At 52.0% G+C, this 17,240-nt stretch overlaps 1 protein-coding gene across 1 annotated transcript; it reads right to left on the minus strand.

The window, feature by feature from the left end:
* Nucleotides 1–1,479: 1,479 nt before the first annotated feature.
* MFSD2B (MFSD2 lysolipid transporter B, sphingolipid) lies at nt 1,480–15,332 on the minus strand. Its single transcript, XM_070472791.1, has 14 exons — nt 14,886–15,332; nt 11,597–11,782; nt 10,170–10,294; nt 9,326–9,449; nt 8,925–9,003; nt 8,704–8,834; nt 6,507–6,597; nt 6,273–6,394; nt 5,758–5,841; nt 5,180–5,260; nt 4,876–4,985; nt 4,084–4,227; nt 3,526–3,696; nt 1,480–2,401 (listed from the first exon to the last, which is right to left on the minus strand). Exons 1-14 carry the CDS (start codon nt 15,330–15,332, stop codon nt 2,377–2,379), a joined length of 1,920 nt encoding a protein of 639 aa, XP_070328892.1. The 3' UTR covers nt 1,480–2,376.
* Nucleotides 15,333–17,240: the final 1,908 nt, after the last annotated feature.

Below are 17,240 nucleotides of genomic sequence, written 5' to 3' on the forward strand. Positions count from 1 at the left end.
GTTCTTGTACTGTGCAGCTCTCCTACTCGGTTTCCTAGGAGACCGCACTCCCGGGAAATAGAGGTAACATCAAATGTAGCACAAGCTTCTGATCCCACCTGCACTGCCCAGGTTTCCAAAGCACCGCATAACAACATGGTAGAAACTACCTTGTACCTGGTACTGTCTCCACAAGGCCAGTGATTGTCCAGAGTTAAGAAACTGTTCTGGGGACTTCTTGGTGGCCCAGTGGTTAAGAATCCACCTTTCAATGCAGGGTACTCACATTTGACCCATGGTCAGAGAACTAAGATCCCAACTAAGAACTTAGTTGCTGAGGAGTAACTACGCCTGCCAACCCAACAAAGACAGTGCAGCCAAAGGAAAAGCAAGCAAACAAAAGCCTGTTCAGGTGTGTGTGAGTGTGCAGTGTGTGACGTATGTGTGTGCTGTGTGTGCCTGTGCAGAGCAGGGGGCGAACGGTTTCCTCTCGGCTCCTTCCTGAATCAGGAAGAGAGACAGCCCAGCTCTTTCTCTGGAGCCCTGTGACCTCAAGGATCAGATGCCCTTGTCAGTGTTCGGGGCCAGAAAGCTCAGGCATCAGACAGACCGGGTCACACTCTGCACTCTCTCTGAGGTCAGCTTCCTTCCTGTGCTACACATTTGTCGTCGTTCGGTCGCTCAGTCATGTCCGACTGCAACCCCATGGACTGTAGCACGCCAGGCTCCTCTGTCCTCCACTGTCTCCTGGCATTGGCTCAAATTCATGTCCATTGAGTAAATGAAGGACTCCACTGCAGTATTCTTGCTGGGAGAACCCCATGGACAGTATGAAAAGACAGCATTTGTAGAGGAAGCCAAATGCTTTAAGCTCTGAGGAGCACTATCTGAGTGTGTCTGAGCTCTGACTGTCTTAGACCTTCAATCTCACCTCACACTTAAGAGGCAGCCAGAGGGCTAAAGAGGAAGTGGAAGGGGGCCTAGCCCTGGGCAGTGGGCTTGGGAATTGTAGAACAGGGGGAGGGGGAGGAATATAGGGGGCAGATCTCACTTCCTGGTCCCCCTGTAGGTACCTAGGCCTCTCTAGAACACTTGCTGGGGCATCAGGGCCCCATGGCCCCAAACCCACACAAGCTACCATGGTTCACTGCCCTGGCCGCTGGCCTCAACTTCTTGTCTCCTCCCACAGGGAACCTGTGGTCTGAGGAACTGCGGATATTCTGGGACACATGGCTGAGGAGACATGGCCAGTTTCAGGGACATCAGGCACCCTCCCCTTCCCTTCTTGGGACAGACTTCCCAGGAGGTGGGATGAGAAGGCTGGCCAGAGTCACATTTTACAGACTCAAATAGAGCTTCCCAGGTGCCTCAGCAGTAAAGAATCTACCTGTCAATGCAGCAGAAGCCAGAGACGTGGGTTCAGTCCCTTGGTTGGGAAGATCCCCTGGTATAGGAAATGTCAACCCACTCCACTGTTCTTGCCTGGGAAATCCCATGGACAGAGGAGCCTGGCATGCTTCAGTCCGTGGGGTTGCAAAGAGTCAGACATGACTGAGCACACACACAAGCAAGCAAGTAGAAGATAAACCCTTTAATTTGTTTCTGAAAAAATAAACCTCAGTGGATCTTTCTTCCCCAAAGACATGGTGGCCTCTAGAAAATAGTGGTTCCTGTGATTTTTTCAGAAAAGTATTCCCACAGAAATAACTTTTGTTCATAAAAATGATTGATCTTTGGTGGCTCAGTATCAGTCTGTGACCACCTCTAGAAACAGTTTCATCAGCTTAGCTGTACAAGGGGAAAGGTCTTGAGAAACACCTCGTGCCCTGTTCAACCTGTCCCCACTGCTGGCCCCATCCGCTCCCTGTGGGGTCTGCTGGCCTCTCTGGCTGCATCTGTGTATCTCTCCACCTGGCTATCCCAGCATGTCCATCTGTCCCCACTCTGCCCATTCACATGCTGTCTGTCAGCCTCTCCATTAGATGATCACTGGACCATCAGGAGAAACAAGAATTCTGTGTGTCTGTCTTGTCAGGTAGCTTTGCCATCCAAGTAGGTTGGTGGGCCTGGTGCTCCCACATAAGTCTGCAGACCAGGTTGGCAAGGGCTTCCTTTTTCCAGGAATAGTTGCTTCAGGAATGCTTTTGAGGTCACAGGTTGCCCAGAGCTGGGTAGTCAGTGGCATAGGCCTCTCTGAGATGTCCTGAGGTCAACAGGTAAGACATGAAAGGTGGAGCCCAGGCCACTCCCTTCAGGAGAGTCACTGAAGACTCCACATCCCTGGGGAAAAGACAGGTCGTGTTTAAACAGTGAGGCAGGGGTGCCAAAGGGCTGAAAAAGGGGGCCTGGAGCCCAGAAGATGCTGCTCCTGACGTGCCGGCTCACAGGGTCTCAAATTCAAGCCAGAGTGTAGCTGGTCCTCCTGCAGGAAAGAGAAGAGAAAATTCCGAGAGGAGGATGAGGGGGGGCGGGGGCGGGGAAGTGTCAGTGGCTGCCCCTTGTCTCCTGAGCAGCTCTTCCCCTGCTCAACCCGGAGAACAAAGCTACAGCCCTGTTCCTCCAGGCCCCACCCATGTGTCATTCCCCAAACACAGCGCATGATCTCAGTATGAGGGGCTGGAGTCCCAGGCCGTCCCCACTGAGCACTGAGGGATCCATGATGGAGCCACTTCCTGGCCTTATCCTGTGTGGGCCTCTGCCTGTACACGGGCTCTTGTTTGTAAGTTTTTGAGCATGTGCAAAAACGTGGACACAGCTTGTGACTGTCTGCTGGACCAGAAGTGTTGACACTGCAGTGCCTGCTTGGACTCTGGCTCTGGGCTGAGCTCCTGGGACACAGAAATGGAGAAAACAGCCCCCTCAGCTGTCAAGGTCCCCACAGTCAACTGTGAAAGCCAGGCAGTGAGCAGATCAGCCCCAGGGCAGTGGGGTCTGTGCTTCCAAGTGGGAAGAACGAGGTGAGAGAGCGGCTCAGGGCAGATGGTGTGGGGAGGAGTGGAAGATGACCCTGGGGTTTCAACCCCTAGGGTGGAAGGTGGTACCGTTCACTGTGGTACAGCAAGAGCCGAGATTGGAGAACAAAGATGAATTCAGTTTGGGGCCCATTAAGACAGACTGACTGCACTTTCCCAGTGGTACAGTGGATAAGCATCTGCCTACCAATACAGGGGACATGGGTTCAATCCCTGGTCTGGGAAGATTCCATCTGCCACAGAGCAACTAAGCCCGTGGACCGCAGCTAATGAACCTGGGCACTAGATCCCGGGAGCCACAACTGCTGAAGCCCTCGCACCCTAGAGCCCGTGCTCTGCAACAAGAGAAGCCACCACAATGAGAAGCCCGAGCACCTCAACTAGAGAGCAGCCCCTGCTCACCGAAACTAGAAAAAGCCCACGTGGCAGAGAAGACCCAGTGCAGCCAAAAATAAACGAATTAAAAAAAAAAAGACTCCATGCTTGTGGAACATCAGGTCCACCTGAGGACTGTGCACATCTGCATGCCTCCCCAGGTGCCCTGCAGTGTGTACCCGTGAGCGTTGGTGCCTACCTTCCCAGGGAGCGGGAGTTGGCCTGACTTGGCACCTTGGGAGTGGGACCGACCATGAGGATGCACAGACCAATGAGGATCATGCTGGTGGGCACTGCACTGATGAGGACTTTGAGGGTCACCACCACCTGCTCCGACTGCCTGCAGGCTCCTGACTCGTACCCTGCGAAGCTGGAGAAGCCCCCACCCTGAGCTTCCAGTTCAGAGCCTCCTGATGGAAGGGATCCCAGGTGCCCAACCCCCACCCTATCCTGAAACTTGGATTTGTTTTCTGGCCAAATCAGTCTGTCTAGGGAGGGAGGGAGTGTGAGGGAACAGGCAGACCGGGGAGGCGTTCAGAGAGAGCTGAGAATTCGGGGAGTAGAGGTTTCAGAAGGGGCATAGCTGCTGAGACCTGTACCCCTTCCGGTCACGTGCACAGAGAAAGTTGATGGGGGTTCCCACAGACTCCCCAGACTCGTGGGTGGCCCCTGGCTGGCTCAGGTGGGGGACTTTGCCCTTTGCTTCCCACTCCACTTGTCTTCTGCGCCTCTGGGACAGCCTGACTCTGGGACTCACTCCAGGCTGAGAGTGGAGATGCCCAGGGCGCCTGCTCCCGAAAGCTTGGTGAAGAAGACATAGGATGAGTAGAAAATGGTCTCCAGGCCTGGGCCACGCTGGTGCTGCAGCTGGAAGTCATCAACCACATCCGGAAGCATGGACCTGGGGGCAGGGGCTGCAGAATTATGTCTTTTATCTCCTTGGGAGCTGCCAGCCTGAGGGCTCTTTGGGGACAAGGACTGAGTCAAATTCACCCCTGGGTCCCCGCTGCCCAGCACCAGGACTGGTTCAAAGAGAGTCAGGCAGTAAAAGTGCTGTATTTCCCTGGTGCCTCAGACAGTAAAAAATCTGCCTGCGGTGAAAGAGACCTGCATTTAATCCCTGGGTGGGAAGATCCCCTGGAGAAGGGACAGGCTACCCACTCAAGTATTCTTGGGCTTCCCTGGTGGCTCAGATGGTAAAGAATCCATCTGCAATGAGGGAGACCTGGGTTCAATCCCTGGGTTGGGAAGATCCCTGGATGGGGGCATGGCAACCCACTCCAGTATTCTTGCCTGGAGATTCCCATGGACAGAGGAGCCTGGTGGGCTACAGTCCATGGGGTCACATAAAAGGCAGACACGATTGAGTGACTAACATTTTCACTTTCTTTTCACTTTTTCCCTAACACATTTTGGCAGCTTCTACCCCTGAAATGGGGAGAGCCTGTCCCCAGGGGGAGGGGCCTGGGACTGCAGGTTGAGATGAAGGAGGGATACCCACTGGGAAGGATGGGAGGCCCCTACTCCTCGTGCCCCTGACCCAGCCTACCAGGGTAGCAGCAAGGACACAGCGATGCTCAGGCCAGACACAAAGGCCACGACATATGCCACGGGCACCATGGGCACAGCAGCCAGCAGGATTGCAAAGGGCACCATTGCCTAGGGAGACAGACACGCTGGCGCCTCCTCCACTTGTACCCCTGCCCCACACACACTCATAGATGCTCTCAGATTCATGCACTCACCAGTCCTTACTAATGCCCCCTGAGCCTGGCGCTGGGCTAGACACAGAGGATGCGAGAATACACCTCCCCCTCAACACCACTCCAGGCCTGGCTTCCTGCCTCACTCACACAGATCCCGAGGGCTGACATCCTCTTCCCAAATCGCTGCAGAACCCACTCCCACATCGGGGTGCTCAGCACTGCCGAGACCTGTGAACGGACAGAATCGCCATAGCCCAGGATGCCTTGCTGGGGCCTCTGCCAGATTCTCAAATGCTCAGTTTTTAGGTGGGACACCCGATGTTGACCTTGTCCTTGGTTGGAACCAGTGGCTGAACTTTACGAACTTTATGACCCTGACCCCAATTCTACCCTCTGCTGAAATGGTGGCACTAGTGGTAAAGAACCTGCCTACCAATGCAGGAGATATAAGAGACGTGGGTTTGATCCCTGGGTCGGGAAGATCCCCTGGGGAAGGAAATGGCAACCCACTCCAGTATTCTTGCCTGGAGAATCCCATGGTCAGAGGAGCCTGGTGGGCTACAGTCCATAGGGTCGCAAAGAGTCAGACACAATTGAAGCATCTTAGCAAAAAGCCCAAGCAGAGTCCAAAATACTGACCACCAGACCTCCATCACACAGGTCACGTCAAGGACCACACAGCCCTGACTCAGGCCTCTCGCCTCCACCACCCCATGTCCCCTCACCAGGATGGTCAGCACCATGCCCTGGACGTGGTCTTGAAGCTGGGAGGCGTGTGTACAGAACAGGACCAGGTAGCTCTGCTCCACCTGAGGAGTCGACAGGAAGTAGGCGTGTACAGGAAACGGCAGAAACGTGGAAATCAAGGGCAAGGCTGAGGTCTCGAGTCGGGCCTTCCCTTTGGGCCTCCAAGCTCTCGTTTCTGCCACTATCATGCAATCCCTTCCCCAACAATGGAGTCTTATTCCGACACAGGTTTAAAAACCATTCCTAGTCTGCCCCTAGCACAGCTGAGATGGATGGACTTTACCACCCCAGACACTTCCTGGTGTCTGGGCCCTGACCCTCCCCAGTCCCACTAGATCTAGGTAGGTTTCTCTACTCCCAGCATCAGCCTTGCCAAGCCCTTGCCAGCCACTGGTTTCCCTGTGGTGTGGTGGAGACGAGAGTCTAACCTGAACCTATGCAAGCTCGGTATGACCAAAGCCCAGCCAGTGGGGATCAGCCTGGCCAGACATACCTGAACAGCTGCTGAGATGAAGAGGAAGGAGATGACCAACTTCAGATAGGGCCGATGCCGGACCGTGAGACCCAGCCCTTTCAGGAAGCCCAGGCCCTGGCCGGATGCTGGGGTGGAGGGGTCTGTAACATTGGAAAGGGACATCTTGGATTGGTGGAGTTCAAAACCAAAACTCATGCCCGAGAGGAGTGGCCAGCTTCTGCTTCCACACTCTGTCTGCAGCCCTGTACCTACCTGATTGCTCCTTCACCCCCAGGTAGAGCAAAGTACTGCACACTGGATAAGTCAAAGCAACCACAGCGGCTGCAATGAAGTAGAGACGAGTCTGTGGACAGGACAGAACTTCAGTGGGGGTGATGTCTCCAACCCATGGAGGTGGGGATATCCAGGGGTCTGGCAGGAGTGCCTTCCAGTGGGAGCAGAGGGACCCTCAGTCCAAGTCCAAGGATCCTGGATGCTCTTCCTCTCCATCGGCCCACAGGAAGGGGAGATCTAAGGGACCAGAATGGTCCTTCTGCTGACCCTGTGCCTACTGTGGGCATTCATGTAACCATGAGTCAAATCCCTCCCTCCCTCTCTCCCATTTTTTTTAAGCAAACATTCATTGCTTCTGACTTCCATGTGCTAGACCCTGAGTTTACAGTGATGAATAAGTGACCCTGTGCATCCACAGTAAGGGGCTTGGGGTGAGGGAGAGACAGATCCATGAACAGACAGTTACAGTGTGATGTACAATGACACAGAAAATATCGAAAACAGAAACGGTGCCACTGAGCATTCAGAGGAAGACACATATAAGGCCTGCATGGGAGTAACAGTCACCCAGTTCAGGATAGGGGTTGCCTCTGGCTGGGGAGGAAGGAGGGAGACGCAGAGCTTCACCAGTGTGAGGGGTCCCACATTCAGAAAGCACTACACTTGGGAGTCAATGCTCTGATCTCTTGAAATTCGGGACGGTTTTATCTATGAATTTGTGTTTTGTAAGTGAAGTCTACAGAACAGCAGAGCTGGAACTAGCATGAGGCCCCTGGACGTGTCTCACCTTGGCTCACAGCCTCATGTGAGCCATGAGGACATGAGAGAGGACAAGTTCTCAGCTTCCTACTCCCTACTTCTTGCAATCCTATGCCCCACCTGGCCTCCTGCTCTCCCACCCAAGGGGAGCGCCTCAACCCTGCTCCCCACTTCTCCCCTCTGTTCCACTATCCTCACCTGGATAGTGACCCAGAAGCTTTGGGGAGGGGCCTTGTAGAGGCTTCCCTGGTGGCTCAGATAATAAAGAATCTGCCTACAATTCAGGAGACTTGAGTTTGAGCCCTGCATCAGGAAGATCCCCTGGAGAAGGGAATGGCAATCCACTCCAGTATTCTTGCCTGGAGAATCCCATGGACAGAGGAGCCTGGTGGGCTATAGTCCATGGGGTTGCAAAGAGTTGGACATGACTGATCGACTTGGACTCTCATTTTTTTTTGGGGGGGGGGTGCCCTGGGCTTTGACGTAGGGAGGGTAAAACTGTAGGCCACAACCCCTCTGATCCTGGGCTCTTAGCACCATGGTAGGCTTTGAGGGCAACGGGGCATAGCCTCTCACCCACCCAGATCCAGGCAATCCCTTGACTGGGGCAGTGGGCCATGGGAAGGGGAGATTGACTCCCTGCCCTCTCTGGGGCCCTACAGCTTCATTTCACACTGTATGGAGGCATATTCTGTAGCTGGGCTGCAGATGGCCTGGGGATCTCTACATAGGACTTCTTTTTTTTTTTTTTCTTCACAGGACTTCATTGTAATGTTTTCTTACAGGCAGTGAACTGTGGGTGCGTGATGCTGGCACTATTCTCATAACATCAATTCTCAAATGTTGGTGGAGGTCAGTGATGTCCTTTGCTTAAGGAGAAGAGGGGGAATAGAAGATGCACTTGACAGATAAATAGATGAACATCTCCTAATTCCTGAAAAGGGAACGGCTTTGAGGGGAGAGGATGGGGTACCGCCCCCAGGTTTCCCCTCTCCTTTCATACTGTGGGTGGGGTTGGGGGACACTTGTTCAGGGCTGGGCGGCACTGCTCATAGGATGGGTTTTGCCCAGAGCTCTGCAAGGACACTAAACCCTCTGGCTGTCTCTCTCTCCTGCCGCTGCCAGTGATCCCTCCCTACCCTGTCCCTTCTCTGGGGTCCACCTCCTCCCCTCCAGATGACCCGCTGGCCTGTTGTTTGACTCCACGTTTAGAAGGCACCCAGCAGGAGAAGCAGATTTAGCAGGAGGGATGGGGGACATGGGCTCAGCGCAAGGAGCGGAGAAGGAATGAAAGAGCCTGGTGGGCAGAGCTGAGCCCCCAAACAACCATGAAGAGACCTGGGGGAGAAACGTTCCTCGAAGAGAGAGGTGACCTGGAAGTGGCGGCCCAGTGGCTCTGGGCAGCCTGGACACTCACCGCGTTGGGGGAGACAGCCACCTCCCCTGGGAGCATGTCCTCCTTGCATCTGTGGGACCCGTGTGCACCAGACACGATGAGTCCGTGGACGGTGGCTCCCATCAGCGTCCCCACCATCTCCAAGGTCATCCCTGGGGCACAGCAGGCAAGAGGTGGCTGAGCTCGTGGGGCTGGGCCAGAGCTACCCCCTCCCACCCGACTGCACGCCCGCCAGCACTCACTGTACGCAGTGGCCGAGTCCCGCTCCTTGGGGTTTAGGGTCAGCAGCATGGTCAGCGCCGTGTAGGGCACCTGGAAGAACTGTGGGACCAGGCAGAGCTTAGGATGTTGCCCACTGCCAGGTGGCCAACCCAGGTCAGCAGCTTCCCCAAGCCAGGCCCGTGCCAGGCTGGCAGGTCCCTATAGATCCCCTCGACCTGGAGTTAGAGGCTAAGGAGCAGGAGGGGCATCTGGCCTAGAGCCCACAAGAAAAGTTAACAGCCAGTCACCACCTGGTGAGCAGGTGGGCAGCGGGCACCCCCAGCACACACACACACACACACACACACACACACTTCAGGGAGGCCTCCTGCCGGCATGGGCTTCCAGGAGTCCAGACCCGGGAAGGGGCCCACCTGCTTACCGTGGCCAGGGCTTGGAACAGGCAGTAGAGGGTCGTGTACCAGAGGCCGCGCAAGGTGGAGAAGGGGGGCAAGAACCACAGGAAGAAGTAGGCCAAGGCAATGAAGGGTGTGCAGCCCAGCACCCTGCGGAAGCAGAGCCAGGTGGGGCGCCCTGCAGCACCAGGACGGGGGCCCCCGGGGGCCTGCAGCAGCCTCGCCCGGCCCTCGGCCCTGGAGGAGTCCTGGTCTGGGGCTCAGGGTGGGAGCCACGGAGGGGGAGAGGTGGCTGAGGGGATGAGGAGGTCCTTGGGAGTGGGGGCCGGGGCCCTTAGGGGGTCCCATGGGGCTGCATGGGTGTGTGCTGAGTCACTCAGTCGTGTCCAGTCTCTTTGCCACCGTATGGATTGTAGCCCACCAGGCTCCTCTGTCCATGGGATTCTCCAGGCAAGAACACTGGAGTGGGTCTCCATGCCCTCCTCCAGGGGATCTTCCCAACCCAGGGATCGAACCCCTATCTCTTACATCTCCTGCATTGGCAGGTAAGTTCTTTACCATTGGTGCCACCTGGGTTGGGTGGCGCCATTCCCCATACCCAGGAAAGTCGTATCTCCTCTGAGACCTTCCAAGCCATCCAGCCCTGGCTGGGCCAGGCCTGCGGCTCTTGTCCAGCTCTGTGCCGCCCGGTGAGGGAGAGGTCCCTGAACACCTGCATGACTCACTCAGACCCATTCCATTCCCGTCACCACTGTCCAGACCTGACCTCTAACCACCCATAGGATTTTCCACTAAGAAGCAGCTGTGAAAAATGCAGAGATCTCAAGCAGGGGTGGGTGCCAGGACCCTAAGGACCGTGGGGCTGCTCACCAGGGCATGAGTCGTCCAGACCCTGTCCTCCTGCTTCTGTTGATGAGAAACCCAGCCAAAGGGTCTGCAGCTGCCCCAGACACCTTCCCTCCAAACAGGACCAGTGACACCTGGGCAGCAGGGATCTGAAAGGGACAGAGGAGGGGACAGCCAAGTTCCTGCACAGTCAGCGAGTGTGTCCGGACCTGCCCACCAATCAGGAGAAAGACCTTTCTCCTGGAAACTGGCTGGGGCCATGGCCACGCTGTAAAGGTCCATTCAGTCCCTCCCCCAGGACAGGAATCCAGACAGCTCTGAGGACATCTGTGCACCAGTGGAGAAGGGATGGGGGGACAAGAAGGGGAGAGCCAGTGCACACTAGCACATTTCTGTTATATTTATACGCAGTCACTTTAGGAGAAGACTTGAGAGACGCTCCCCTGAGGTGGCTCATTGTGGGAAGAGTGCACTGAAGCTGACAGTCAGAGGCAGAGCTTGTGTTTTACAGTGAAAATGGTTTATTGATTTTTCTGATTACATAAAGTGATAACATTCATTATACACACATTCAAACAGTTCAGAAAAATATCACGCAAAGCTCATCTGAAATTCCACCATCCTGAGACAACTGCCAGGAGCATTTTGATCATTCTTTCCTTCCTTTCCTTATGTGCATTTGTGATTTATAATTTTATACAAATGGGAGATCGGTGTCATTTAAAAAATCATGGAAAATAAGTGAATAGTAGATACTTTACTAAAAGTTTTTGTTTATGCTCTATCCTCCACCAGTCCCTCCTATAGTCAATATTAACATACTTCTGGACGAATGTCCTCTTGGAATAAACTTTCTCCATGCTCATCCTTTAATCATGTTGCTGTACAGTTGCTAAGTGGTGTCTGACTCTGTGGCCCCATGGACTGCAACATGCCAGGCTTCCCTGTCCTTCACTATCTCTCAGAATTTGCTCAAACTCATGTCCATTGAGTCAGTGATGCTATTCAACCATCTCCTTATACCTATGCACTCATATATATAGGGCATGTTTTTGTTTTGTTCAAATGGGATCTTTTTATGTATACCCTTCTCTAAAACTAATTTTCCTCACTTGACAGTGCATCATGGAAATTCTTGGGAGTCAACTGGTATAGCTCTAACTCATTTTTTTGAGTGACTACACACTACTCCATTATGTGGACATAGTCCAACTTACTATTGAACTACATCTATATTTGGGGGCATTCATGTTATTTCCCATTCTTCTACTACAAACAACCTGCAAATAAACATCTTTCAAGAGGTTGCCCTCAACAGCATTTGGTTTTTCTCAGCCTTGGGTCAGAAGTGCCATTTACCAAGGATCGTGGCGGTGGAAGTAAAGGCAGGTTGAAAGGACCAGACATCAGACATGGGAGTAGGGGGCCCCAAGACTGCTGCCCACACTCACCTGTGCCACATCGAGCAGGAAAAGTTGCAGGTAAAAGGCTATGGCGCTGGAGGCCACCTGGTTGGGAACCCCTCCAATGCCATAGCACAACTTCCTATAGAATGAGAGGTGACCAGCTCCGCTGTCCTGGGGGAGACACAGGAGCTCAGCCCCCACAGGTACCAACCACTCCCTCCAGCCCCCTGACTTTCAAAAGTTTCCTGCAGCCCTGTCTTGAGGGCTGTTCCAGCAACCTCTCAGTCCTAGTTGCTCTCAAATTATCTTAAAAGAAGTGAGACAGGACTTCTCTGGCGGTCCAGTGATTGAGAATCCGCCTGCCAATGCAGGGAAAAAGGGGTTTGATCCCTGGTTCAGGAAGATTTCACCTGCCTTAGGGCAATGCAGCCTGTGAGCCACACTACTGAGCCTGCGCTCTAGAGCCTGTGCTTTTCAACAACAGAAGCCACCGCAATGAGAAGCCCAGGCACAGCAACAAAGGGTAGCCCCCGCTCGATGCAACCGGGGAAAGCCCGAGCACAGCGATGAAGACGCAGTGCAGTCAACAACACACACACACACACAAAAGAAATGAGACAGAAGAAGGGGGAGAAAAGAAAAAACAAACAAACCTCCAAACCGTGACTTCTAAGCATTTCCAGGGGGAAGTTTTTCCTTATATTCCCCCTGCCCCCAGTGCTTTTTGCTGCAGTCTGTTTTCTTAGTCAGCAAGCTAGAGTGAACTAGGGGGGTCAGGAGGCCCCTAACTTTGCCATGAGCTTCCTGTGTGTGCCTTTGAATAAGTCACTTTATCTCTAAGCCTCATCTATCAATTGGAATATTCCTGCCAACTGCGAGGGATGTTTTGATGAGCAAATGAGGCCATGGCTCTGGGAGCTGATTGTTAAATGTTCAGGACTTTTGCAAGCCAGTTGTTGAACCACTGGCAGCCTGAAATCAGCCACGGGGAGAGTATTTACACCACAGAAATCAGCAAACAACAAACATCAGAGCAAAAATGAAATAAAGGTTACATGTATACCCACACATATATATTTGGGGTTATATATATCTATATCTATATCTATATATCTCCCTAAGCATTCAGGGAACTCCAGACTCATAATTAGACTGTCTACTCACAGCCCCACATGGTTGCCAAACAGGCATTCCAGCTTAGTGTGGTCAAAACACAGCTCCTTATTTCCATCCCATTGTTTTAATCTCCTAACCCTACTGTCCTCTTGCATCAAATGGCCCCAATGTTCACTCAACAGCTCAGGCCACAAACCTAGGTGTCATCCTTGAGTCCTCCTTGCCAATTTCTCTGTCTAATGTATTAGTGAGAGTCTAAGTGTCATCTCAACTTCTACTCCCATTCCCTACTATCCACTTTCTGTCCAGCAGTCAAAGTGATCTTTTCATAACATAAATCAGATTGTGTCTCTTCTCTGGTTAAAACCCCCCAACAACTTGAAATTACAGTTTGAATAAAACTCTAAGTCCTTCCCATATAGCCTGCAGGAGCCCACTCAATCAGCTGTCACTCCTTTTCCCACCTTACTTCAGATAGCTCTCCTTAACCATGGTAGCCTCCATCCTGTTGCTCAAAATGACCTTGTCTGTTATTGCCTCAGGGCCTTTGCACTTCCCGTCCCTTCTGTCTGGACAGCTCTTCCTCCAGGTCTTTGCAAGAGCTGACTTCTTGCCATTCAGGCTGAAGCCTAAATGTCATTTCTTTAGAGGGGTCTTCCCTGACCACCCAAATTTCTCTCAATTGTACTCACTACAGGATATATTAGTATTTATTTCCTGCCTCTCCCCACCAGCACATAAACTCTTTGAAAGCATGAACTACATAACTTTTATTTACCACCATATCCCCAGTACCTAGAAAAGTGCTAGGCATGTAGATGCTCAATATGTATTTGTTGAAAGAATAAATGACATGAAGATGCTGTGTAAAGTGCTATTTCTCCCAAAGATGCTGGGAATCTTTCTTTTTCATCTTTTGCCTGGAGATGGGAGGGGGAGTGGAGAGGTCTGTAGTTTCACCCAGTTTGGTATCTAGCCAGACACCCCAAAAGGACTCTTGAAAGGAAGGTCTTCCCAGATAAGGGTTTATCAAATTCTCTGCACTCTTTCCTACCCACACACCAGGCAGGATGTGGTCTCTTCTGACATTTTTGTGAACAATATTTCAACTTCCAGAAAATTTAACACCAGGCAGAATCCAACATGACACCCCCACCTCCCCACTCCCCAAACCCTCCATATAGGGATTCTGGTTTCCTCCTAAAGGTATCTATCAAGTTCTGGTACATAGTAGGCACATGAAAATTTTAAAAATCTAGGTATATGATACAGTCTTGGAATCTTGAGGAATACCGCTTTACCTACTCAAATCATAAGCCCTTCACAGTCAACTGAGTACATGTTTCAGTTAGGCAAACTTGACAAATCTGAATGCAAATTCTCTGTCTGCCATTTCTAGCTGTGTAACCCAGGACAAGGTACTTAGTGTGGCTAAGCTTCATCCTGTGTACAATGGGGGTAATAACACTTCCTAGAGTTGCTATGAGAATTAAATGCTAGCGTTTCATGGCCAATATTTCCTCCCTAACAATTCATGTCATCCTGAGTTTTTAAAGTTCCCTGGGAAATGAGAGTCCCCGGAGGGCCTCTTGATCTTGCTGTCTTGTCTTGAAGCCCACTACCTTTTGCTCGGAGGGGAAGCGCGGAGTCAGCATAGGGAACCGAGGCGGTGAAGTCAAGCCAGGGACAGAATGAAGGCGCAGCACAGAGGGGCAGTGGATTCCGCATCCAGCAGCGAGCTCAGAAGTCCTAACTCCTCTCCAACACAGCCACCCTGAATGACACGTGCCCAGCCCTATCCAGGGGGTGGGGGAGAGGGAAGGCAGAGGGCCTGAGGCGGTCCCTGGATTCCCACCTGCCCTCCACCCTCACTTCGGAGCCTGGTTACCAGGAAGGGCTCCGGGTGCGGTGTCCGTTAGGAGAGTCTGGTGCCTGGAGGGAGCCAGGTTTGAGGGGGCGGCCAAGCCCAGAGCACCTGCCTGGAGACCGGGGAAGGCGGGCCCAGTTAGAAGTTCTACCTGCCCGGGGTTCCAGAGACTTTGGGAAGACCTGGCGTGTGGTGGACAAGAGCCCTAGACTGGCCCTGCCTGACTAGTTGAAGGAATCAGCGGCCTTCTGCGCTTGTCTAGGACTCAGTTTCCCATCTCTTTGGGGCTCCAGAATACCCCCAGCCTCTCCGCAGTCAACTGTCAAACCCCAGCCGGGGCAATTGAACAACCTGGAGGCTCGGGCGGGGCCGTGCGGGGCTGCGGCCGGCTGGCTGCGCCCAGATGCCCCGGGATGGGGGTGGGGGGTCGGCCCCCGGAGTCCCCGGCCCGACCCCGCGCCGAAGCCCAGCGCCCCCTCCCCGCGCGCCCCTCGCTGTCCGCTCACCGAACCCTGAGCTGAGGTGTGTGCTTCCGGCGAGGGCGACGGCGTCTCCAGAGACGGGCCCGGGATAGCCTCGCGGTACACGGCCATCGCGCACGGCCGCCAGCGCACCAAGGCCCGGGGTGTTATCGCCAGCCCGGGCCCGCGGGGAGGGCGGCTCCCCGGCCGAGCGGGCGCGGCGCGGAGGGGCGGGCCGACTGACGCGCCCCGGGCGGAGGGCTGCGCGCGGGAAAACTGGAAGGCGCGAAGTGCCGCGGAGTGGATTATCCGAAGGGAAAAACGCCAGAGCCCACATGTGCTGCGGGGAAAGGCTGGCAAGTGACTCGGGACCGTTTTCCTTGGGATCGGTCTCCGAGGGAGTGAGTCAGCAGCGGTTCTCACTAAACCCTCCTGCTAAATCCTTGTTAAAATCGGCCAAGTTCTTAGAAACAAGAAGCAATAGAATTGCTCAGACTATAAGATTAAAGCTGAGTAGGCTTACAACCCGCTTTAAAAAAACTGCTATCGGATGCCCGAAATATACATTCTCCAACCTCTTAGAGATGACTGGTACAACCAGGTAACTAAGTTCTAGCCAGAGAATAAAAAACTTGTGTATGCAAATTTCCCAGACAGGTACTTAAAAGGGAAGGGCTTACACACATATAAAGATTAACTGAAAACCCACCACAGACCTATAGAGGCTGAGACTATAAAACTTAGATTTTGGCTTAGACAAGTATTTCTTAGGACACCACAAGCCTAAGATGAGCTACAGCTAAATGAAAAACTTCTGTGTTGCAAGCCAAGCAACCAGTGAAAAGACAACCCACAGAATGGGAGGAATGTTTGCAAATCATTGTATTGGAATATATAAAGAACTCCTTAAACAGTAGAGCGATAGTACAGTTAAAAACTGGGTGAAGGACTTGAATAGATATTTCTCCAAGTCTATAAATGGACAATAAGCACATGAAAAGACATTCATGTCATTAGGGAAACAAAGCTACAAGAAACCACTCTGTTAGAAAGGCTGTAATTTCAAAGACAATAACAGTGATTGGGAAGGATGTGGGAAATCATACATTACTAGTGGGCATGTAAACTGTGCAGGTGCTTTGGAAAAGTCTGGCAGTTCTTCAAAAGTTAGGTATGAAATTATATGATCCAGCCATTCCACTTCTAAAGATGTAAGAGGAATGAAAACATGATCACACAATAACTTGAACACAAAGTGAAGAGAAATGAAGTGAAAGTCAGTCCTGTCTGACTCTTTGGGACTCCATGGACTGTAGCCTGCCAGGCTCCTCTGTCCAAGGGAGTCTCCAGGCCAGAATACTGGAGTGGGTAGCCTTTCCCTCCTCCAGGGATTTTCCCCACCCAGGGATCAAACACAGGTCTCCCACGTTGCAGGTGGATTCTTTACCAGCTAAGCCACAAGGGAAGCCCTTGAGAACTAAAGAATTTATAATTAGCTAAAAAGTGGAAACAACCCAAATGTCCATCAACTAATGGGTGAATATTTAGGATGTTAGGAATATTCATACAATTTTATTCAGCAATAAAAAGGACTTGGATGAACCTTGAAATTTTATGTTGTGGAAAAAAGGCTGGTCACAAAGGACTACAATATTGTATGACTCCACTTACATGAAATGTACATAGAGGTAAATCTACAGGAAGAACCTAGACTTGTTGCCAAGAACTGAGGGTGGAGACAATTAAACAAAGTCAAGTTGAAGTTTCTTTGAATAATTTAATTTGAACACACTATATATGCAGTTTTAGGAGGTTTGGAAACACATCACTCACAATACTTTGTTCCATATACTACCACAAGTTTAATTTTGAAAGGAAGTGGCGTGGGGGGAACCAAAAAAACCCCAAAACCCTCCTTCCCTTTTTGCACAGAAATGTAACTAAAAGGCATTTCCCCCCATTACTATTCTATTTAAAGTGACAGTATAGTCCTAATAGAATTTTTAAGGACCAATAGAGTTCCATAAATAAAACAGGCCTACAATAACCAAGAAGTTTGTTTGTTTGTTTTTTGCTTATTTCAAAGGTTTATTCACTCAGTCGTGTCCAACTCTTTGCGACCCTATGACTGTAGCCCATGAGGATCCTCTGTCCATGGAATTCTCCAGGCAAGAATACTGGAGTGGGTTGCCATTTCCTACTCCAAGAAGTTTGTTTTTTTAAAACAAAACTGAATACTGGTACA

The sequence above is a fragment of the Odocoileus virginianus genome, chromosome 2 (assembly GCF_023699985.2).
Source record: "Odocoileus virginianus isolate 20LAN1187 ecotype Illinois chromosome 2, Ovbor_1.2, whole genome shotgun sequence".
In the NCBI taxonomy this organism is placed as follows: domain Eukaryota; kingdom Metazoa; phylum Chordata; class Mammalia; order Artiodactyla; family Cervidae; genus Odocoileus; species Odocoileus virginianus.